General features: G+C 41.4%; 3 protein-coding genes across 3 annotated transcripts in view; 1 reads left to right on the top strand and 2 right to left on the bottom strand.

Moving 5' to 3' along the window:
- Positions 1-101: 101 nt before the first annotated feature.
- On the top strand, positions 102-18,251 carry LOC145898554 (NACHT domain- and WD repeat-containing protein 1-like). The gene is made up of 27 exons (XM_082987059.1): positions 102-511; positions 694-827; positions 1,076-1,161; positions 1,294-1,410; positions 1,792-1,916; positions 2,132-2,364; positions 2,694-2,857; positions 3,062-3,155; positions 3,294-3,539; positions 3,705-3,898; positions 3,964-4,166; positions 4,474-4,735; positions 5,089-5,252; positions 5,509-5,712; positions 5,857-6,031; positions 6,163-6,316; positions 6,374-6,478; positions 6,683-6,847; positions 7,078-7,269; positions 7,595-7,761; positions 8,042-8,195; positions 8,377-8,627; positions 8,796-9,008; positions 9,283-9,828; positions 9,935-10,129; positions 10,454-10,598; positions 17,750-18,251. Exons 2-27 carry the CDS (start codon positions 710-712, stop codon positions 17,965-17,967), a joined length of 4,890 nt encoding a protein of 1,629 aa, XP_082843185.1. The 5' UTR covers positions 102-511; positions 694-709; the 3' UTR covers positions 17,968-18,251.
- LOC145899673 (uncharacterized) lies at positions 10,942-17,404 on the bottom strand. The gene is made up of 16 exons (XM_082988567.1): positions 17,291-17,404; positions 16,797-16,985; positions 16,527-16,621; positions 16,269-16,383; positions 15,941-16,066; positions 15,463-15,682; positions 14,242-15,204; positions 13,868-14,070; positions 13,606-13,766; positions 13,248-13,423; positions 12,896-13,047; positions 12,512-12,653; positions 12,204-12,349; positions 11,722-12,009; positions 11,227-11,497; positions 10,942-11,039 (listed from the first exon to the last, which is right to left on the bottom strand). Exons 1-16 carry the CDS (start codon positions 17,402-17,404, stop codon positions 10,942-10,944), a joined length of 3,459 nt encoding a protein of 1,152 aa, XP_082844693.1.
- Positions 18,252-18,354: 103 nt separating the features above from the next.
- Positions 18,355-23,537, bottom strand: part of LOC145899821 (uncharacterized) — a 55,235-nt gene continuing 50,052 nt past the window's right edge. Inside the window, exons 154-168 of the mRNA XM_082988739.1 lie at positions 23,344-23,484; positions 23,039-23,181; positions 22,663-22,834; positions 22,247-22,498; positions 21,886-21,999; positions 21,143-21,724; positions 20,890-21,003; positions 20,496-20,748; positions 20,170-20,310; positions 19,703-19,887; positions 19,573-19,623; positions 19,165-19,449; positions 19,049-19,093; positions 18,531-18,821; positions 18,355-18,428 (exon numbers count right to left, since the gene is read on the bottom strand). Of these exons, the coding sequence (XP_082844865.1) occupies positions 18,388-18,428; positions 18,531-18,821; positions 19,049-19,093; positions 19,165-19,449; positions 19,573-19,623; positions 19,703-19,887; positions 20,170-20,310; positions 20,496-20,748; positions 20,890-21,003; positions 21,143-21,724; positions 21,886-21,999; positions 22,247-22,498; positions 22,663-22,834; positions 23,039-23,181; positions 23,344-23,484 (2,810 nt within the window). The 3' untranslated portion in view covers positions 18,355-18,387. The remainder of the gene's footprint in view (positions 18,429-18,530; positions 18,822-19,048; positions 19,094-19,164; positions 19,450-19,572; positions 19,624-19,702; positions 19,888-20,169; positions 20,311-20,495; positions 20,749-20,889; positions 21,004-21,142; positions 21,725-21,885; positions 22,000-22,246; positions 22,499-22,662; positions 22,835-23,038; positions 23,182-23,343; positions 23,485-23,537) is intronic.

Here is a 23,537-nt window from a genome sequence, read left to right as displayed (position 1 = left end):
TGATGAAAATAATCACTCGCCGTTCTTAACAAAATGTGTGGATTAGTGTTTCTGAGTTTGCACGAAGCGGTGTGGGTTCTACTTCCGAATCGCTGATGGGTCGAGTCTGGGTAGGTGAGATGGTGGCGTTGTTTTGTAATCGTCTGCGGATTGTGTGTATATTTGTGCAATAAAGATGAAGGTGGAAGTTACCGTGTTTGACTGGGCGTGATGTTTTTGCCGCGGACAGCCTTTTTTTAATTGCAAGATTCTGATATAAACTGTCAGTCCGCGGGCAACTGTTTGAAAGTCTTGTTTGTTTCCAAAAGTAAAATCTCCGGAATAGTCGAATATTTATTCTGCGGATATCCGGTTTCCCGCTGTGAGAGGTTAAAGGCTCGACCTGGAACAAAAGGTTTTGTTGAAAGCCTAACTTGGAATAAAGCTTGTTTTTGTTCCCCGCTGAAAAGCGGCAAGACACAATGAAAGGCATCGGTTCTTGGTGATTTCTTCAACTGAAAAGTCGCCCAAGGTAAATATACCTGCTTTGAGGTTGTGGTAAACCACAGTTGGAAGTTTGGGCATTACTTGGTCATGAAATATTTGTTCTTGAATGGGAACTTGGCGATAAGCCTGTAGCCCAAAGTTCAACAGAACCAGGCTACAATTTGGTGCATCAGCAGCTTTAAACAGTCTAACACCTGTTTGTTGAAGGCAACAGGTTTCAAACATGGGTTCACACCAAGAAGGCAATGACAGGAAGAAACTGTTTCGTGGCGAAGAAACCAGCCTGAAAACATTGGAGCAGTCAAACATTGTCAGGGTTTTCGTCAGTTCAACGTTTTCAGGTGACGCCACTGGTTGTCTGCACATGATACAGAAAAACTAAAATACAGCCTGATAAATGCTTCGACAGTGTGGATCCGTTTGGTTCTGCTTGCGCAAAAGTAGCAGCCACTTTAATTCATCACATGTTATTTTTTATAGTAAAACATGTGGTAGTCCTATGGCTTAGACATGGCATACAATGTAAGGATATGTGAAACATTTAACTAAGGACAATAGTTAGATTACATGCTAATTCCTATTTGTTTAGACATGAGCGTTGAAAGAAACTGGTTATTGGAGAAAGCTTACCCTAAACTGAGATTATTCTGCCAACAACTGGGACTGGATTTTCAGGTTGGTTCAAATCGTAGTTGCAACGTGTTTATGTGTCGCCGTTTCCAGTCAACGCGCTCAAGACATGGCTTAAGTGTTCACCCAAGCGTGTCTGTGACATTCAACAATATTTACAAGTTGTTGTTGTATAAGGTGATGGATATGAGGTGGGGAATACAGGACACAGCAACTGTCGACCATTCCACGTGCGAACTCTGTCTGATGGAAATCAAAACTTGCAAACGACTTTCCATGGGACCTCATTTTGTTGTTAGTTTGGATTTGAATTTCCTTTAATTTCAGTTAAAATAGATTCGGGTTCTGTTTTGTTTTAAGTTTTTTTATTTGAAAATTCAATTCTGTCAGTAAACTGTGGGCTGGAAGTCAACAGTTTTTAAACTGCTATCCCCGCTGATAAAAGGGAAAATGCGTTTGATAAACAAACATAAATCAGACTGGTGGTTGTGAGATGCAAGTTCCCTTGGGCAAGTCGCCTGTAGCTTCCTACGTTGATTAAGACGTTGTAGTAGTTGTTAAGTTTCCAAGCAGGAAAGCACAGTGGGATTAAATACTTAAATTATTCTGGTTTTAAATTTCACTTAATTTTCCTTGAGAAGCATAAATATAATTTTGCTAACATTTTTGGCGCAGGCGTTCATTGGAAACCGGTACGGATACCGCCCTCTACCGTCAAATATCAACGTGAAGATTTTTGAGACTTTGTTGAAGATTTCGTCAGAGCTTCGCACAGATGGAGAGGAACTGCTAGACAGCTGGTAAGTTGGTTCTGTTTGTAAGCTCAAGCATTAAAATATGATGCTAACTGTTTTGGGCCAATGATATGATTTTCATATACTGTGCTATGAGAGCAATATATAAGGTTCTGTAGGAGCTCTATGTTGGTTTTAATGTTTAAATGTATAACCTGGTTAATCACTAACTACTTATATCCCTGGATGTCATGCCTGACAATTTTTATATTTGCCCTAAGGTACAAGAGAGACGATAACGCCGTACCGCCAGTGTATGTCCTTCAACCAATCACAAACGTTTTACAATACTTTGACGATCAAAACCCAAAACACACAAAAAAGAGACTTTCGGACCGTGCCGCATGGGATAAAACCTCAACGAAACTTGCCGAAGTCCTCCGAAAATGTGCGAAAGTTGCGCGGGAAAGAAATGAGATTGGTGAATCTGAAGGTCGAACATTCTTTGTTTCAGGTATTAAGCTTGACGTTGTCAGGTGTTAGGGTTTCATTTATACATTTGCTGCCGTTCCTTGGTAGCCTACAATCCAACATATGAATCCATTTCATGTACATTGTGAATAAAACTCTAGTACCAACAATAATGTTATTTATGTTGATGAAATTAATGTTATTTGTAAGATTTGTGAGTTAATCACCTACTGTACACGTTGCAAGAGTGCAAAGTTGTTGTTTTACGTTGCGTATACTTAGTACCAATCTGCTATTGATAACTGAGCATGCCAACATCCTGATGTTTGAAAGTATTTACTTAACTCTTACAAGCGTAGTGTACAAATTTAGTGACAGAACTTGAGATTGAAGAAGGCCTGGCTTCCATCAAGAACCTGGAATCAGCTTATCTTTACAGGAGGGAAATAACAGACCTGGAGCGCCATCTGACGGAAAAGAGCATACGGAAATACGTGGATGTGAATGACGAAGGGAAAGTTGATGACGATGCGCAGGTTAGCTTTGCTATGTGAGGAAACAGCGAGAGGACAAACACGCTTATGACAGTAATTGGCTCATTCACATAAATGAACAATTTCAACGCAAGAAGGAACGCAGATTTTGTGCTTTCATATGTGTTGGCACACTTGTGCGTTGACGTTTGCTGTCAATTAAGATGAGCAATGGTAGGAATTCGACTGTTTTTTTGTGCTTTGCAGAATCTTCTGAACAACCTTAAGTCACAAGTGGAGAAAAATATTGGAGGTCCAACGAAAGTGAGGAAATATGACGTGGAGTGGTGCCTTGATCAAGGTCAGTGTGACTTTGAAGAAATTATTTAACCTACGCTTAATATAACGGGAGGGAAGCCATTTGTTTTCTTATCTAACAAAGGGGTATTTGTTCTTGGAACTACTGGTTATAACAAACATGACTGTATTTTATCCGCAGGTATAACTACAGCGTCTAAAAATCACGTGGTCTACTTGGAAACATTTTGCACGGATTTTGTGAATGATCTTAAACTTTCCATCGAAAACACATTTAAAAAGTTTCAACAATCCCATGCGGTGCTGTCGGAATCCACCAGTGCAACTGGTACGGACGAGAGCGAGTGGATTTTTGAGGAAGTTCTTCATCATGCCGGGTTTGCGGAAACCAAATGTCAGACTTTCTGTGGGAGAAAGCTTTTACTTGGTAGGCAGTTGGTCAGAATTATTGCATTTAACCACTTTCAACTATGACCTCTTGAAGGTTCATGCGGGTTATTTAAGTCAGATAACACCATAGTTGCTATTCCATAAACTGACCCTGTCTCCACAGCAATATAACCTAGTGTTACAGGAAACATATTTATTGCAGACAACATTACGTCACTTCTCTTGTCACCAAAAAACTTTCGGCCAGTCGTGGTTTACGGGAATTCCGGCAGAGGAAAAACTGCTTTGTGCGCAATGACCGTCAAACTGTGCCGCGAGATGGCGCCACAGAATGTGTTCGCATATCGGTTTTTAGGGACATCCCCCAATTCGTCTCATATACACAACGTACTGCAGGTTGGCCAAATCTCCCGAAGCCTGTAAATAAATATCCCCGTACACTCTTCTTTCATTTCATGCAGAGTTTGATTATTCAAATCACTGAAGCGTTCGGACTCCCAGTTCCGGGGATGCACCTACTTCAGAACTTTAACGGAGTCGTTCAGAGATTCTCGAAACTTCTCAACACAGTGAGCGAGGAATTGAGCGATCCGGACCAGCAGGGTAACCTCGTGATTTTCCTCGATTCGCTAGACCAGCTCTCGTCACAAGATGGCGCTCACAGGTAATTGTCCCTAAAACTGGAAATAGTTACCTATGTAGTAATATTACATGCAATGGCATGATAGGCAGGGTCGCCCCACTGCGCATGTCCTTGCTTGGCAATCACAGCCCAGTTGGTAGAGCGTTGGGCCTGGTTAGCGCAGGGTCGAGAGTTCAAACCTCACCTGATTTTTCAAATCTTGCTCCGACTTGTCAGGAAAAAGTGGCTGATCCAGCTAGGCTGCATTGCCTGGGCTGCCAAGCCTGCAAACCTCATGATAGTTACGTAAGTGTGTAATTGCAACATTATGACGTAATATTTGTTCTAGAATGAACTGGTTGCCAAAATATCTTCCCCCGAAAGTTCATGTCCTCCTGACTACCCTCCCCAACCCGGAAATAGCCGTTATGACGTCACTAAGGCGAACAATCCCGAATGATAACTTCATCGAGGTCACGTGTTTGGATGACGAGACAGGGCGGGAAATTTTGGACACATGGTTGGCACGTGATGGAAGATCGTTGAACCGTGACCAGCACGAGTTGGTGATGTCAGCTTTTAGATCCGACCCAAAACCTTTATTTCTCAAGGTTGGTTTAGTTATATATAATCACCCCATACTTATGTTTAGAAACAGAACTTCACAACGAAGGTCCAATGTATAAATGACTCATTTATTATCAACATGATTCAACTATTTTCATTTAAATTACGGCAAAATTTTTGTGGTTGTGTCAAAATATCCCTACCGCTCATACAGGTGCCTCTTTTTATCGTAAAAAAATGAATCGAATTCGTTGGGGACGTAAAAAATGTTTTTTCGTGTTGTTGTTTTAAATATTATATGTGCAGCCAGCATGTAACGTCATCATTGTTAAGTACACAACCAGTATATGACGTCACCAATGTTAAATGCACAACCATTATATGGCGTGATTTCCAGCTTGCATTTGATGAAGCTCGGCATTGGCATTCCTACACAGACGTGACTCACTTGCATTTCGCTGACTCGGCGAGGGGGGCAATCTCCAACTACTTCGACCGACTCGAGGAAAACCACGGCGGTGTTTTTGTGAAGAAAGCCTTCGCATATCTGGTGGCTGCGAAGTAAGTTCCGTGCTGGGCTAAGATATACTCCCGTATTAACGAAACAGATGTTGGTGATTGATGTAAAATCGTATTTAAATTTGGAATATTTGGTTTCACTGAAAGAATTTATTTCGGTGGTAATTGTAAACTGAACAAACATTCCCGCTTCCATGTGGGTTCAAGGTTATAGTGGAGACTCCTTGGTTGCGTAACCGGATACCAACCTCTACTAACCTCCAAACCACGTATTTGTTCTACCTGAAAATATTCCAAGGAACGGAATAAGTGAGGGAGAACTTGAAGATCTCCTCTCCCTCGACGACCAAGTGCTGAACTCATCATACCAATACTGGTCTCCACCCAACCGGAACGTAGTGCGCGTACCTCCGTTGCTATGGACACGTCTGCGGTATGACCTTGGTGGTGACCTTGTTGAAAGACAAGCGGTGGGACACACCGTGCTGGCATTTTACCACAGGTAAGCATTGTGTTCCATGGTTGTAATTTTTTTAGTTGTCCTCAGAGATGCCCAGGGTCGTGGGTTCAAACCCCATCTGCTACGTGATTTTTTGGATCTCCCTCGAATCTTGTCAGGTTCCAACAAACCTACTTGTTAATGCAGGCAGTTTGTAGAAGTTGCTCGTGAGCGGTACCTTACAGATGATGTACGACCGAAAGTTCACCGCCAGATGGCGGAATACTTTAGTGGGAAATGGTCAGACGGACGTAAAAAGGATTTAATTCTAGAGATTTGGAAGAACAGAAAGCACAAAGTGGATCGGCAGGTTGCCTCGCAGGTTGGATGCTGAAAAAACTCCATGGTTACACAAGAAGTTGATCATAGAGATCTTAATTTGCAATAAAATGAATCAATTCGGGGAGTTTTAATTTTATATCGACTTCACATAAAAACTTTTATTTTTCGCAGCCTCTGAAATTTTCCGATCGAATTTTTAACTCACGAAAATTAGACGAACTCCCTTACCACCTCACGCGCGCCACCATGTGGAAGGAACTGTATGATTCTGTACTTTGTGACGTCACCTGGATGATGACGAAAATATCTGCGTTTGCGATTAAAGGTAAGGGAAGTAGTTAATTTCTTATACACGAGGTTGGAAATTTGCTGGTGGTTTTAGATGTTCTCGACGATTATAACTTCGCTCTTGCGGTAGAGCTCGATCCTGGCGTTGCGCTCATCCGAGATGCTCTAAAACTCGCCAAACCAACTCTTGAGTTCAAAGGTAAATGTTATTTGTATTTATGTTTTAAATTATGTGTTTGTCTGTTCTGAATTACAGTTGAAATTAAAATACAGTTAAGAGTAAAGTTGAAATTGCTTCATTTTTTTTGTCCCACTGTTCTGTCAATCAGTGTTGTACGTTGCTCACAAACTGTTGCATTTTTTTTTCTCAATAACGAGTTCATACCCTTAAACTTCTAACCAGGGGGAATCACCAACCACATTTGTGTGGAGTTGATCGGGAGGTTGGATTTCTTCGGTAAAAAAATCCCTTCCACTATCGGGAGGTTGTTGGAGGAAGCAAACCGGATCCTCATCAATCATCCTGATCCCAATCTTATCCCTCTCTCCGGATGCTTCCAACCACCAGGTGGGGTTTGTGTACACACTGCATTGTATTTAACTTCCTGTACATTATTGTTCATGTGGTCAACATGATTTGTGTTGCTTACCCGTGTTCTTTTTTGTGTTGTATTCTTGTGGCTGATTTTTGTGATCTGATATTAACAAAAACCTAAACAAAATTTACGGTCACAACGATTCAACCCGCTTTCGGAAATTGTTCCACCAAAATCTAAAACATTTACTGTCGTTATTCAGGTGGAACGCTTCGGACGACGCTGATTGGTTTCAGCAAACCTGTCACGTGTTTAGTATCAGCGGGCGACCCCTCCCCACTTATAGCGGCCGGTTCCGGGGAGGGTTTGATTATAGTGTGGGAGGTGGGAGAGGATGAGGTTGTACACACGGGGAAACCCCATAAGGAGGGGGTTGCTTGCCTCCATATACGAGGTGTGTTAACTTTCTTTATACAAATTAATACTGGAAAGGGTTTTAAAACATTAGTTGATCCCACATACAGTTTGAAGGGTCTTTGCTTTCATTTACACTTCATGGTTATAAATGATTTGAATGGGTTTCACTCTTTTTGTCAAATTTTGTTAAAGCAGCAAAACCATTGTCTCCATTGCTCCAGTATGATAAATTTGAATCAAACATATAATGATAAAAGGACCATGTCGAAATTGATCGGGATTCATGATGTTGCGGGTTCGAATCCCGGGATGGACAATACAAATGATGACACGTTTTTATTTTACAAATCTTTCCAAACCAGGTTTGCGCCTGGCGTCTGGTTCCCATGACAACACCTTACACGTGATGAACTTGGACACCGGAAGTAGCGTCACAACCATCAAAGAGGACCACAGCGGATATGACGTACATGCCAGTGTAGCGCTTTCATCTGACGGGAGCTTGCTGGCGTCAGCATGCGGAAATCAGGTTATCTTAAATTCACTACAAAGTTTTCATGAAAGGTTACGCAGAAAGTTTTCATCTTACGATGAAAGGTTACCTACCATATATAGATATTTCAGTAGCTTGTCCATCAAGATAATAAGCAGTTTGTTGCTGACGCTTCCAGACATTAATACTTTCGTACATTCACCTCTGCACGTAGTTTCCTTGTCGGCTGCACTGCGAACGAAACTCGATAAATAGATTTTCGCAGAGGAGGTTTTCAGAGTTGAGTTAGGATGATGAAACATTTGAAATGTTTCAGGTGAATGTGTGGAATTTATCAAGTTTACAATGCCAAGCAACTCTCATCCACTCAAACAAATATAATCTAACCACAGACGTAATGTTCACTCACACTGGATGTGTTCTGACTGGATATGATGACGGGTCGATTATTTATTGGTCGAACAATCAAGGTCGGTTGTAGAGAATTTCCGTGATGTTATTCCATGCGCTCAATGGAGCCAAGACAAACACAAAATACCAGGGAAACAAATTATATTTAAAATACAGCGTTGTTTCTCATGAGAACAAATACGATGTAAAAATCTTGCAACCGATATTTGAGATGTTTTTGTTGTAAATCACGTTTTCCAGACAAAATTGTCACCACCATCAGCCAGACCAACCAATCTCCTGTCCACAACATCCAGATGAGAGGAAATAAGTTGTTCACCTGGCTTAAAGATGGAAGGTTGTTGATTGGAGGGATAGAAGACCCTACGCACGCGATGACGTCAACCTTACGTCATCCCAGTGTGACGTGTGTATCGACAAATGGTGACATGGTTGCTTACGGGTTCGGAAACGTGGTGGAAGTTTTGGAAGTCGGTGAAAGTGATTTAAAAGTGCAAAAATTACAAGTTTATGGAGAGTGAACGAATTCCTCATTCTTCAAAGGTTTAAAGAAATCATTTGTGCAAAATTAAGACAAAACTTAAATAATTATTGCAATGTTTTTAGCGTTAGACCTTATAAATTATATTACTCTCTCATTTAACTAAAATTCCTCGCAGCACAAGGCGTTCATACGTCATCACCGTGACGTCATCACTTCCTTGAAGTTTGATTCTACGGGCAAGATGTTGGTGGTTGGGAGTAGGGATGAAGAGATCACCTCCTGGATGTTGGAGGACTTGAATTCTCCTCATTGTGTAATGAGAGGGATGGGAGCAGAGGTGGATCGAATCCTCATGGTGGGAGATATCGTCGTATCGTCCTCATCCAAGGTATCGCGATATTATCATATCGTCGAGATTAATATGTATTTACTTCAACAAACACGAAATGTATCGGCAGGACTCCCAGGGTCGTGGGTTAAGTCTTACAGGGAGCATGGTATTTTCATATGTCACTCATTTTGGAACAAACGGGTTTCGATCTAATTTGTGTGCCTCCATGGATCATCCTTCAACATATTTATTTATTTGTTTTTCTTGGTTAAATCAACTGTTTGCCTTTAAAATTGTTGCCAACTTCCATACAATCTCTTTCCTTTCTCAGGTTTTTTACTTAAAACTGTGGAACACAAAGTTGGAGAAGTTGGCCCTGGAACCCCCAACTTTCCCATTCGAAGTCGGAACCAACGCCATCAGCTCTGAGGGGAACCACCTAATATATGCTGACAACATTAACGGAGTAATCAGAGTACATGACCTCGGGTCAAGACGGTTCAGGACGCAAGTTGAACTTCCAATTAAATCGAACGACTCCAACCAACCCCATGTGACAACCCTGATATTCGCAAATAATTCCAAACACTTTTTTCACGCAACCTCCGAAGGTTCGGTGGTGAAAAACGAAAACCCGCTTTCCATTCGACAAACCGATCACGTGGTTCAGGAGTTGAAGGTCAGGGAAGGTCACCGGATCACCACGATGTCATTGAGTAACGACGACCAACACATCCTGACCATTACACGTGATGAAGAAGAAGTTGACCACCTCACGCTTGTTTCCACTCTCGCCATGAAGGAAGAACACATGGAGAAAGTTGGTGGGAAAGTTTCCGCATCGTGTGTTGGGGACAAGATTGTTGGTGATTTGCAGGTGGGTGGTTCTGTATTCAGGATTCTAGGTTGGCCGTCTTCCTTTGTACATTTTGTGAAAACTCCTACATACAGTGGGTAGTCACGTGATTTAAATCCTCATTCAGGTCTTCCTTGGAACGGAAGAATGCGAAGTTAAAATCTTCAACTTCCGAGAAGATGAAGAAGGTTCTTGGGAGGTTACTTTGATCCAGACCCTCACAGCACATGGGAGTCCCCTCACTTACCTGAGGTTAAGTTGCAGTCAGAGGTTTCTATTCACTGGATCTCACGGCTTGACCAGGAGGTTGTGGTCCAGGAAGGTTGGTTGCAAACCTTGTTACAACTTCAAACGTTTGTTGATCACCAGATGTAGGAATTCCCCGAGCTACCAACTCACGACAAACAGCGTTGGTTGCCCCACACTGAGTGGCATACTTTCCAAACCACCATCATGCTAATAACAGACACTCTAGTTTGTACAACTACTCGTAATTGCATTGTTGGCTGCAATGTTTTCCAATAATTTGTCACCACTCACTTTTAATGTTCCGTTCATTCCAGGTTTAAAACTTCCCAAAACCGAACATTTTGCTGCATAAATTCCTAAACCAAATTAAACAACCAAACTCAACATGTATATACAGAACGGACACTGGGAACTTCTTCATGAGATTAACTTCTCATCCCTATTGGCTGCAGGAGTCACGTGCGCTGCTTTTACCTGTGACGACGCCTACGTCATAACCGGTTCTCACGAACGCTCGGTAAAAGTATGGAGTGTAAAAACAGGTTGGTTAAAAGTTTCAACGCAAACATTTTATTACATAAAGTTTATTATTTCAAAAGGAAAGCGGATACAAAATAGGAAAATACAAAGATACAAATTCACATATTTGAAGTCATGGTTTCAATACTGGGAGATTACAACTCTTGCGTGCTTTGCAAATATGTTTTTTACAAATTGTGTAATAACATATCCATAAGTTGTAAGACCAACATTTTATTATCTTTTGTAATGTTTGATCCACCAATGACATGTGGAGACTTAAGTTTCAAATACTTGGGTGTTACTGCCTTAGTCACAATAACAGGAGCACCCGATTATTTGTACCAGGTTTGAACAAGAGCAGATTCACGTTCCCCCTGTTTGGTTAAGTTTTTCAATCCTCTTCATCAGCGCACTACCCTTCGTTTTCTTCTTGGACTTTTCTTTTTTCTTGCCTGTCGATTCTGCGCAAAAACTTAATTGCCTACAAGATTTGCATCAAACTGCATTGTTTTTCTATATAGGTCGAAAAAGTGGCGATCTGTCTGCAGCTCACATAATTAATTATGTTTATTTGAACTAAAGTTTTGTTTGTATCCATTTGTATTTTCTCGTTGATATTCGAATGTTTTGAAAGAGCAAGAATGTCACCTGTGATAATTGGAAGTTTCAGAATCCCTTTCCTCACTTTCTGGTTGTGTTCTTTGATGTAACCCGGTACCGCAAAGTAAGAAAACCTGAAGTTTTCGGTGAAGTTGAGGATCGAGAATCCATCAAGGAAGGGGAAGAAGCTGCTCCTCTTGCTCGATTTCTCATCATCATCCTCATCATCACTGGAGATGTTTGAGAGATCGGAGAAATCCATGTCCTCATCATCACTAAGGATCCCAGCATCTTGCATCTTCTCCGTCATCCGTTGCATCTTTAAACGATCATTGTTGTGATTATAAATCGTAGTTTTAAAGGTTTTATTATTTCTGGTCGAGAAAACATTCCTCAGGATAAGTTTATTGAGGATGGAAAAATGACAACGTGGCAGAATTCCATTTTGAACGTTTGTGAAAAATATCAAACTTTATGAAAAGATTGGGAAAATACTTTCCTACTCTATTCTGGATATTTTATTCATGTGGAACCAACACCAACCTCTTCTATCGTCATCTTGCTCCCTTTCTCTTCCACCCCGTCCTCCCCAGGGATCCCATCCACCGTGGAGCTCTCCTTCCTGAATCTAGAGGAAGATTTCCTTCTCATTGATCTTGAAGACAAAGTTTTATCCGGGATTCCTGGGGCTCCTGGAGGAGCTCCCGTGACTTGTTTCATCTTGGGAAGACGTTGTGTGCTTGTGCTGCTATCTGCTCCTGGAAGAGATCTCCTGGATGTTTTTTGGGATGATAAAGTCGTCCTGCTCGTCTTCGTCCCTCCCAGCGTCAGCTTCATCACAATTGTTGGGTTCGGTTTTGTTTTTTTACCCGGTTAAATTGTTTCCTATCCCACATAGTGGTTGCAGGTTAAATAATATTGCTTGAAATGATGACAACTGCCATCAACCCACAAGTTGGTATCTAACATTCCCACAGTTTTCTCTGGACTTCGTGGTTTTGGGATTTTTTTATAACCATGGTTACCTTGTCTTGCTCGGGGGCTCCCCCTGAAACGGAACTGTGGTGGGCAGCGAATTGATATTTCGCTTTCACCTCCGCCTTCTCCTTTCGTGTCTTCTTCTCTATCTCCCGTTGCCTAGCAACTGTGGCTGGGGTCGAGCTCTTGGCAGCTGGAAAAAGTGAATTTATTGTTGAACGTTTTAGTGGTTTCTTTCTTCAGGTTGTTGGTAGTTCGTGACTATTTTGTTTCACAGAAGTTTAAAAAAAAATGCTAACAGTGAAGACTCTATGTTTCTACGTAAACAACAGGAATACACATGGAGGAGACCAACCGTCAACTCCAGTCTGTGATCTTAATCTTCCAGCTGTATTGAGTCTCCTCTCTCCCACATCACTCATCATACTACTCTCTCTCTTCGATAATCCGGATCTCCCCTCGGTTTGAGGTCGTCCTGGATCCGATGAGTCGAATGTCTTGAAACAGATCAAGATTATCAAACTTTGGTTGTCATTTTAACAAACGTTTACTCTCACTGTTCAACGCGTGTGCATTTGATCTTTGATTAAGTATTTATCCAGTGTGGAGTTTAAACGTCCCCACGAATTGTCAATTTCCTATTTTTTTGTGTTAAATTTGTTTGCATGTTTGGGGGAATTCCCAGGGTCTACTCTAGGTCATTCATGCACGATCACGTGTTAATGATTGCATCACTTACGCTGGAACCTCTGGCGGCCGCTTGTAATCTCAACGCATCCTTGCTTTTAACTTTATCTGCCATGAAAGAAGCTCTCGTCACAGTGTCACGGTAATTCCCCGGTTGGGACGGCCCCTTCATATTGGCTGAATCACTTTCACCATGTGCTGGGCCTGGGGATAAATTCCACGTGGGTCAGTTGTAGCCAGGGATTAATAACGGGGTAGACTTGCGTTTGTAGATTTTTGTTGCAGAAAACCGAAACAAATGTAAAAAATTATGAATTTCTTCCATTCAGCAATTGTCTTAACTGCCTCGATCACACAAACTTCAGTGTTATGTTGTGTGTGCCACCACCACTACCACCACTTACTCATCATTGTATCTGCAAGTGATCCAGGTTTGGTCGAAGGTTTCCCCGTCCTGTTCTTAACTGCAGGGTTTAAAACTTCAGGTTGTTTAGGTTTTGAGCTCGGCGGTCGGGAAGGTGGTTTCACCTCCTCCTGAACGAAGACAATACTTGGGGTCTTCTGGAGTGGATCTGACTTCCTGGGTATTTTGAATGGAAACATGCGCAGTGTTGAACATTGTGCGCAACCAATCTTTACTCGTCAAACAAACAAAACATAAGTGAAGTTGAGCAAAGGAATATTTGGACGAACCTTAAAGATAACTACAACAAACTCCATGCAATCCTAATGCACTTGTCTTGGTGACGTAAAACCACTCACACGTTATAAATTCTCTCCTGTGAATTCAAATTCCTGGAACTCCTCCTCGATAAACTCCTGCTGCTGGTTCTCTTCTGTGGACTTTTTGTTGGAGATCTTTTCCGTGCGGGTAATTCCCCTGTGGAACGACTCGTGACGTCATCGTTATCAAGGCTTGATCTCTGAGTTAAGAAGGTAGAGGTTGAGTGCGTAATCCCCGACCCGAGTGCGTAAACCAGTGATATTTGTTTAGTTCGTGTTTAAACTTAGGTTTCCTTCATACAACTTGATGCCGTTTTACATTGTTTTGATCTGAAGATGTTCCGTGCATCTCCCTTCCATTTACTTTTGGGGTTCTGGAATCTTCTTTACCTCCATCTGGTTCTCTATCGGTCTTGTAATTATGAACTTGCATGGGAAACTCGTTGCTTTCGTCGCTTGATTGCATTCTTACAAGGCCGGTAGCCGAACCTAAAGCCGGCCCCCCTGAAAAACGTATGAAGTTTGTTAACTCGTAAAAACCACAGTAACAAACCATCGGTATGGTTGGCACAGCTGTAATTGTTTGTGAATATTGTTACGTCATACATTTTGAATCAAGGATTTTGAAAATGTTCCTGAATAAAAAAAAGACATCAATGCAGTGAACATTCCCACCTGGTAGAAATGTTCCGTCGGCGTCATATTTCCCATACGGGTACAAGTGACCATCAGGCCCAACTTCACCACCGATGTAAACATTCATATCCTCCACACTACTGCCACCTTGCGGACCTGCTTCTCTCACAAACACTGTTATTTGCATCGGGCCGTCAATCCCTTCCCCTTCTCTGACACACCTCCAATTCCGAACAACGCCTCGGGATATTTCGGAAGCGTTCGGGCAAGGTGGTAAGTGCTGCAAACGAAGGAGAATTGTTTCCAGTTCGGGTTTTTCTCTGTGGGGAAGGAACACAATCTCCCCATCCTCATCATAATCAGCGAAAACCGTGAATTTGTTGTTTTTGTCACAAATCCCAGGTATGACGTAACCGTCCATTGTGACGCAACAAGCAGCATTGAAATGCCCTCGTGAGTCGTACATGCCCACTAGGTAGCACTGTTGCCCGGGTTTGGTGTGGAGGAGACCGCTGGTGAATAAATCATTCAACATTAAGTCCCTTCCTTCCTGGAACACGAAGTGGAAATTTGATGCAAGGTCGACCTTTGAACCCGAAGAACCGCGTGACTGTGACGTCATCATTTGTTGTAGATTCGGGAATCTAACGTCACTAAGCACGTTGGGCTCGTCCTTGTTATAGGGGTGATAGCAACCATCGTCATCAAATCGACCTCTTGCTTGAAACATGAACTCCCCTATCGGTTGTGACATCATAGGTGTGTCGTCATCGTTTGACGTCACAAAGAAACCGGGATAAAACGACCCGTCCCCACTTCTTAGTCCGATGGAAGCAATTTTTACACCAGATGTTTCTTGTCCTGTTGTAGGATCGATTGTGACGTCAGATGTGGGTGTGAACTTTGACCTCATGGCACGTGTTAGTTGCAGGGTCACCTGGTGGTTTTTGTCGTGGTATTCCTCACCTTTCGTTGAATTCGAATCAAATTCTTCGCTTGGCCCTGTAACAGCGAATTGTTGGTTTCTCGGACATATTTTTCACACTTGCGAATGTTTTGAGGGATTTTAGCAACTGTTCTGTGAACGCACTATGTTGGAAGCCGCCATAAACTTAGTTTATGTTTGAAAAAATCTACTTCAATGAAAACAGCATAAACCCCCTTTTTGATTTGTGACCTCACAAACGTAAATTATTTTCCAAAAAAAATCCCTGGTTTGTCGTTTGGTAGAATGTTGTGATGAAAGTTATTATATTTTACCCAAAGCAACTTTTTCCGATGCAACTTGGGGCGATTTCTTCGAGATTGAATCAATTATTTTCTTCCTTTCTTCCTTGGTCGTAGCTTTACTGAGTAATGGAAGGAATTTACTGAGATCTGAGTGGGAAACAAACTTGTTGGATGATTTTATTGCTTCCACCAACTTTGCTGCTTCGCTCAAGTTAAGCTGGATGAGGGGGCCTCTTGTAAACTTGGCCGCCTGAAAGAAAAAGGATGAAAGGTCTAAATTATAATAATATTTTCAACCGTCACTTAAGAGATGGTTGAAATTTAAGAGAATGATTTTAGATTTTTAAACAATGATTACTGCAACCTAATTTTTGGGCGATAGGTTTTCATGTTAGTTGAACACGAGTTGCATTTTGTTGCGTTTTTCAGTTCGAACTATATCGGATTAAATTTTTGCAGTATTGACTTGCTTTCAACATTTCTACACTTTGTTGCGGAACAAACTAACCTCATCACAACTTTCCGGTAACTTTCCAGTTTGCTGCCAGTACGCCAAACATTTCGGACAGTGGAATATTCCTCTCGCTCCTGGGGTTGTCCCGCTTACGTAATCAGCATGGACGTTGATTATTATCTGTTACATCACAATGGTGATTAATCAAGTGTAAAAATTTGAGAGTGCGTTTGCGTAAATTAATAACTTTCCGATTTAAAAAACTGGAAGTTGTGTTTGCAGCCAGAAGATGGTGGAGGTAAAATTAAAAATGTGTCTGGAAATATTGTTTTTCTTGGTTACTGTGAAGTCTATGTTAACTCCAACAGAATCCCATGCTCACTTCTATAGGGATCCCGAATGAGTGGACATGCAACAAGTCGTTAATTTGTTCCTTCAGAAACAAACTTATGATATGAGAGTTGTCTGAATGTCGAGCTTCCCGTCTTGTGGTCTCTCTGCAAAGAAACCAACGTTTTACTGTGTTTTTATTACGCAATGGAAATATCAGTTTTAATATTTGCGTAAAATCAGCAGGGGACGACGATGGTATTTTAAAACAAATAGTTTGTCAAAATTTCGCTTTGAATTTGTGACGAACCTGCTCGTGTTCTTGCCGCCTGGTAAAGCAAGGTCCTGTCCCAACACTGAAAAGTTCTGACCCTCAACATTTCGCTGTGGGACGTGTCGAGGATTCTGAAGGAACCGATACAAGTTCACACGTGATATGGGGTCACTCAAGGTCACATTTACATATTGTGAATTATGACAAATGTCCATTGTCAAACACTCGGTATATTTTGTCAAAATCTCGATTTTAATTTTATTTTACACTGTATGTGCGGTTGAACAACCATGGTTTTATCCGCACCTTAAATAGGTCTGGCAAAGTTGCCGGTTTGGGGGAGTCTTGCTGATGATTCGATTCAGTTTTTTTCAGCACAAGATTTAAGTCGGTAAGATCATCTTCGGTGATTCCCCCGCGATCTGAGGGGAGTCGGATCCGGGACTTTCCCCTGGATGCGAGTGATTGGCGGGAGTGAGATTTAACCAGTTGTTTCTATGTAAAGTTTTGTTTAAACTTTTATCACGAAACAAACGATAGTTTGCCTTTTTGTAAAATAAATCGTGTTGGAAGTTCCAAGGTCACAAAGTCTAGAGTAAAGGGTGTTTTATAGGGAAATTACCACACCTGAAAGCAGCAGTTTGTAAGTTTTAGGGTATTTCCCACTTTTTCTTAATGACAGTGAACACTAAAGAGATTGGTAAACAATGTTTAAAAAAATTGGTTGCATTAAATTTACAACAATTTCTTATCAGGCATTGTATCCACGTATGGTGTTAAAAACAATTACCACGACTTACGTTTCTTGTAGTTGGTCGTTTGGCCACCGGTGGAATCTGACTGTTAATATTTCCTTGTTCAATTTCACTTCCCTCAGGAATTGGAAACAACGGCGCTTTTGCTGTGGATTCCATTGTTGTGTTTTTATTTATCTTACTCCTGTCCTGTCTGGTTTGAATTTCACTACGTCATAGCGGCGCATTGTTATGTTTGTTGCGTCACAAGTGGCATGGGTTTTAACAGTATTTGTATTTTGGTTTGCAACTTTTACTATGGACATGATGGATTTCTAAAGCCTTAATATTTCTGAATACCGGATAAATGAAGTTGTGTGTGAAATACGTCGGTTTAACTGTGCTTGACTGGGTTTAACTGGGATTTTAACACTAGGAGTTTAAAGATTAAATATATTGATTTACATCAAAAGTTTTGTTGGCAAATCTAAGCCGATTTATTTGTCACGTCAATATATTTTGCAGGTGAACTGGTGGCGGCCCAGTATGTCTACGCTACAGTGACGGGTATAACAGTAGCCGATGATGAACGGGTTTTTATTACAACTAAGATGGGTTATGTTATGATCAACAAGCTGTTTCATGGCATCAGGCGATCGGTTGCGGCTCCACCGGCCAAAGAACGTCGATCCTCCTCTGCAAAACCCCGAAATACCCGATCTTCCACCTGCACTGTTGTGTAGTTTTAGCCGCCGTCTACGACGGTTTTAAAGTTGTCTAGGATTTGTTTTCTTTTAAAATAATAATTTTAATCACTCACTAAATGACCAAAATTTTGGGCCCAGGTTTCAGTATAAACCGGTTTGGACTGAAAAAGTGCTCTTTTAAACGTTAAAAATGCTTTAATTTTATCCTCAACTAAACAACACACACATTTGCTTCCATAATTTATTTAATGTTTGTACGAAATGCAACAAGATATCAAGGTATTGGGTGAGGTTTTGATGATTCGTTTCCCACTTTTTTGTCTATTCAGTTTTCTTCTGTAGCTTCTAAAAAAGTTTCCAATTAATTTCATGTTAAATTTGAAAAAAATGATTTGAAAGATTTGTCACCTGTCATTTTTTCACCTTGTTTAAAGTTGGATGTTAATGGGACATCCCCTATCTGGAATAGCTCGTGTAGCTGCTGCCAGTGTAAGAGTCTGAAAGATACAGCGAGTTTAAGTTATTTGACGGCACTATAGTCCTAAAGGAGCCATAATAATCGAATGCAAAGTTGTTTGTCAGCAGATTCATCAACTTACATCTGGTCGATGCGGTAGCGCAGCAGTATTTCACTCTGTAATCACTGCATGGTCTCCCACTGTAGTTGACACACCAGAAACCCTTGGATAAATCCACGTTTACCGTCTGTCTCGTGTTCCTGTACGAGATTCCGCCCGTGGTTTGAATCCGGATTGCTTTGGGTGAAGAGCAAGCCTTTCCTCTGTCTCGGAGTTTGCTTAAACTTTCATAATCTCCCTTCCCAGACGGATCATCTTGGTTAAACCATTCACTCCATGAGGCCCCAGAAGGACAAGTTCCAAGTGTTCCATCTGATTTCACAGGTAAACATTGAAGAAGTTTAATATTTCTTATCATACTTTAATATTGATTTCTTGTTGTGACCTCGCATGAGCGGTCAACTGTGTGATTGTTACTTACATGTGTTATCTATTTAATATTGGTATACAAGGAACACAAAAAGCACATATTGAATACAAAACAAGATATTGAACAACTATTTGCAACACGATAAAATGGAAAATTATTCATCACGTACCGTCACTTGATGGCGCTGCTGTCGTCGTGATGCTTTTTGTGTAAACTAAGAAATAAACTCATAAATCAGTCAAGGTTCCATTGTTAATACCACAGACGTTTGTTACAAAAACATACCAGCTTTTGAGCAGCAATACCTGACCATGTAATCACTACAAGGTCTTCCACTGTAGTTGATGCACCAGAATCCCTTGGTTATTGAAGCAGCAACTTTCTGTCCCGAGCCTTTATAAGATTTCCCATCTGTGGTTTGGACCTGCATTGCTCCAGGTGAGGAACAGACCTTCCCGTTCTCCTTCAGCTTCGACAAACTTTCATAATCTCCCTTCCCAGACGGTCCATCCTCGTTAAACCATTCACTCCAACTCCCATCCGATGGACAGATTCCGATTGTGTCCGTCACTGTTGCCAAGCAACGCGGTTAACAACAATCATATGAAACTAAATCTTAGTACTGGCATAAAAGCATTACAAAACTAGACATGCGTTATAAGAATACACATAGGATAAACAAGAAATTCTCACCAGGCTGAGATGTCGTGGGTGAATTTGTGGGCATAGCGCCACCAAACGTCCCTGAGCAAAAAACAAAATTTAAACCAAGAAATGGCAAATTTTTTATATTTAGAAAATATAGAATTAACATGAGGTTTACCTTGTGACGCACACACTGCTCCTATTATGACGTCAACAATCTGAGATAGTTGGGAAAAGCTTCTGACGTTGATTGAATATTTCGAATCTGGATCGGAAGCGATGACGTTGAGTTCTCGAATATCCGCCCCCTTAATTCCCAGTGCGATCGATGTTGCGACGCGTTGGAGGTTAAACGAAGCATCCCTGGGTTGGTTAGGAAGAAAGTTAATTTTAAAGAACAACCATTGTGTCAGACTGTAAGCAATTTGCATAATAGCACGTAATTTGGTTTAAAAACTTGACCATTTGAGGAAAATGCTACCGTGACATCTGTTTATGCTGAAAGCTGAATCGATTATTACGTCACTATACGACATATATCCGATGTAGGAATCTCATAGCAGTAACATAGGTGTAACAAATCCTACACACACCAAACTTTTCAAGTGCATTACTGGATGTTTACAAATTAAGTAAAATCGCTACCTGACATCATCCTTGGATTTTCCGTCAGTCAAGATTACAACCACGGGTTTAACCTCCTTCCTTAAACCCGCTGACATCGTCAACTCCTGGTTGACCACGTGACGAAGAACCTTTGACGTATAGGTGCTTCCCCCAGTGTATCTGGGTGAAAGTAGATGAAATTACGTGAGCGGCAACATGCATGTGAGCCGAAGGTGCTAGGTTAGATACAGTTACGCATGATCGATCACGAGTATTATTTAACGATATGTGGTTATCACACCTTGAACTAAAGAAAACGTACATTAAACAAAGACAAAGCTTATTGTGACGTATCAAACCAGTACCTTATTCCTTCGATTGCACGCTTGAGTGATTCCTTGTCGTTGTACTTGTTGAGGTGCCACAAGGTGGCGGGAGAGCTACTGAACCTCACCATGGCAACGCGTATGGCGTCCGCACCAATATTAAACCGGTTTACTATGGTGGAAATGAATCTTTTCATCAAACCGAAGTTGGTCCTCCCCACCGAACCACTTGCATCCATCACAAACACGACATCTGTCTTCGCCTCCCGCTCACACACATCCATGCCAGCGGCTGCAACAATTACCATTTTATTTGTTTCAAACGAACTCTTAATTTTCGTAAAATTTATGGCTTCTATTCATGTTTTTCAAAATTAAATAAATCAAAAATGAATCGAGTTCCGCCTTGACATATGTGTCACGTGATTCTCACCTGTTTCACAATTCTCCCCGGAATATCCAACCGCGCATTCACATTTAAATCTTCCATCGTCTGTCTCCGTACATTTCCCAGCATTCAAGCATGGGTTACGGGTGCAGGGTCCGTCTTAAACATAACGAGTTTATAAAATCGGTGACGTAAAAAAAATCTACAAAATTGTTGGTTTCGAGTTTTCCCGAAATGAAAATCGTGTTAAATTTTTTTCTCGTAATAATTTTTTTCAGATAAACCCCAACATTCTCACCGTTGACTTGACAAATAATTGTGAAGAGAAGTTGGGCGAATTCCTGCAACTTTGAGAAACTTGAAATTTGTCTTGAGTAAACATCAGGTGGGTAAGATGCAATCCGATCCAACTGCTCCTTCACCGCCTCCTTAATCCCCACGGCAACCACGACAGATTCGTTGCGTAGAAACAACGCCGGCTTCGCTACGTCATCATACGATTTTCCATCCGTCATCACCACGGTAACCGCTTTAACACCGCGACGTCTTCCGGCTCGTGACGTAAATTTCGTGGCGGCGGTTTTGGAAAGCGCGTTGCCCGTTAGTGTCCCTCCGCTTACATATCGGATCGATTTTATCGCTTTAATCAACGATTCTTTGCCGTCGTATCGATTCAAATGCCACAGATCGGTCCAGGTTCGCGTGTATCGCGATATTCCGACCTGTACAGCGTCAGGACCGATATTGAACCCTTCAATCACCCGACTCACGAATTTCCGCATCAAATCGAAGTTACTCGAACCAACCGAACCGCTTGAATCAAGGAGGAAGATTAGATCGAGTCGCGCGTTCGTTCGACAATCTTCTACACTTGATGGCGCTGTGAACAAACGGTAGGGGTTTAGCAGATGGAGGTAGAAGTGATTGGTATGTTTAGTATTAATACTTCAACATAATTACGAATGTTATAGCTGTTAGTAAGAAGATTAAAAACACAAGTAAATCCCAGCCGAAAGCCATCAGGTTAAAAACACAACCCACCAATCTCGCAGTTTTTCCCGGTAAAATCAGAGAAACAGACGCAATTGTACCCCCCCTCATCAAGTTGTGTGCAGGAACCTCCATTCTCACAAGGACTACTCGCACATGGATCGTCTGTTCAACAAATGGGAGGTTTGCAAGGTGGGTAATTTGATATATGTATTTATTCATATATATATAGAGAGAGCTATCTTTAGTCAAAAAAGGTTGTTTGGCGGCAGATAACGTTTAGTAAAGACTACGTATACACGGCTTGATAAAAAAAACTATATTAAATCAAGATAAACAACCTCGTTTTCGTATTGATAAATAAATACACAATAACTCCAATCTACTCACGTACAAAGGCAGCAATACTTACTGTTAACATAACAAATAGCGTTCAATATCGTGTCCACCACGTTCTTAAGCTCGCTAAAATCTTGAACCATTATCGCAAAACGCGACTGTGGGGGAGAAGCAATTTCCTGCAGCTGATTTAACTTAGCGTCTTTTACTCCCAATCCGATCACTACCGAACTTTTCCGAAGTTCTTCCGAAGGTGCGCTGACGTCATCGTAGGATTCCCCGTCGGTGAGAATGAGGGTAACTGTGTTGGCATCTTTTCTTTTGCCTAAAGATTTTTTAACTTTTGTCAGAAGAAATTTAGACCAAATTAAAAAGGTTTTTATTTTTTTGGGGGAAAAAACTTTCGGGAAACAAAAAAAATACAATTTTTTTTCTGGAAAAAGAAGTTAAAAAAGTTGTACTTTGATACAACTCAGATGCCTGTCTGACCTTTAGCGATATTGAACTTGTTGTCAGTGACGTAGGTGATCGCCCTTCCAGTGTTAGTCCCCCCTCCACTATACCGTATCCCCTTGATGGCGCGCAAGAGCGAATCCTTGCTCGAGAAACGATTTAAATCCCACAGATCATTCGGATAACGACTGTAAGTAGTCATGGAAACCTGCACGCATGAATGGGTTTTGGTGATTTTGTTGGGCAGGAACAGAAGTAGGGAGGTTTCACCAAATTATTTACTGTCATAAATTAATCGTTTAACTCCAACAAATAAAATGCATCTCAGCAAGAGTTAACTGAGCAGGAAAAATGCTACTTTAAATTCCACAATTCTACGATCAGTCGGTTGCTTGAGAGCTCCCCGCCCCACCTGCAAAGCTGAAGGTCCGACATCGAATCTTTCCACGATAGTCGTGATGAACGATCTGATGACGGCGAAGTTCCGATAACCGATGGAGGAACTCGTATCGAGGAGGATTACGAGATCAAGAACCTCTGATCCCTTGCATCCGGCTGCATCCAGGAAGATATAATATTTGGAACATTTTCACAATAAATTCGACTTTTTCCGCCATATTACTTTTAAGCATGGCTCGATATATTTTGGGACAAATTGTCACAAACTACATCGGAACATAAAATCGGGTAATTCCCCCAATAACAACCACAACCAACCGGAAGTGACGCAATCTTCCTCTCCCATTTCGTTTTTCCCACAAACCAAAGCGGCCGGACATGACGTCAGGCGGCACGTGACCTTGTTCATTCCGAGGCATTCACACTGATTGGTGCAGTTTTCCTTCATGTAAGTTCGACCTTGAACAGAAACATCAACAGTTTTGTTGGGAATTAAGTTTAACAACCAACTT

Source organism: Ascidia mentula, chromosome 4 (genome assembly GCF_947561715.1).
Source record: "Ascidia mentula chromosome 4, kaAscMent1.1, whole genome shotgun sequence".
NCBI lineage: Eukaryota > Metazoa > Chordata > Ascidiacea > Phlebobranchia > Ascidiidae > Ascidia > Ascidia mentula.
The sequence above is the reverse complement of the archived record's forward strand: the minus strand, read 5'-3'. Positions and strand labels throughout refer to the sequence as shown.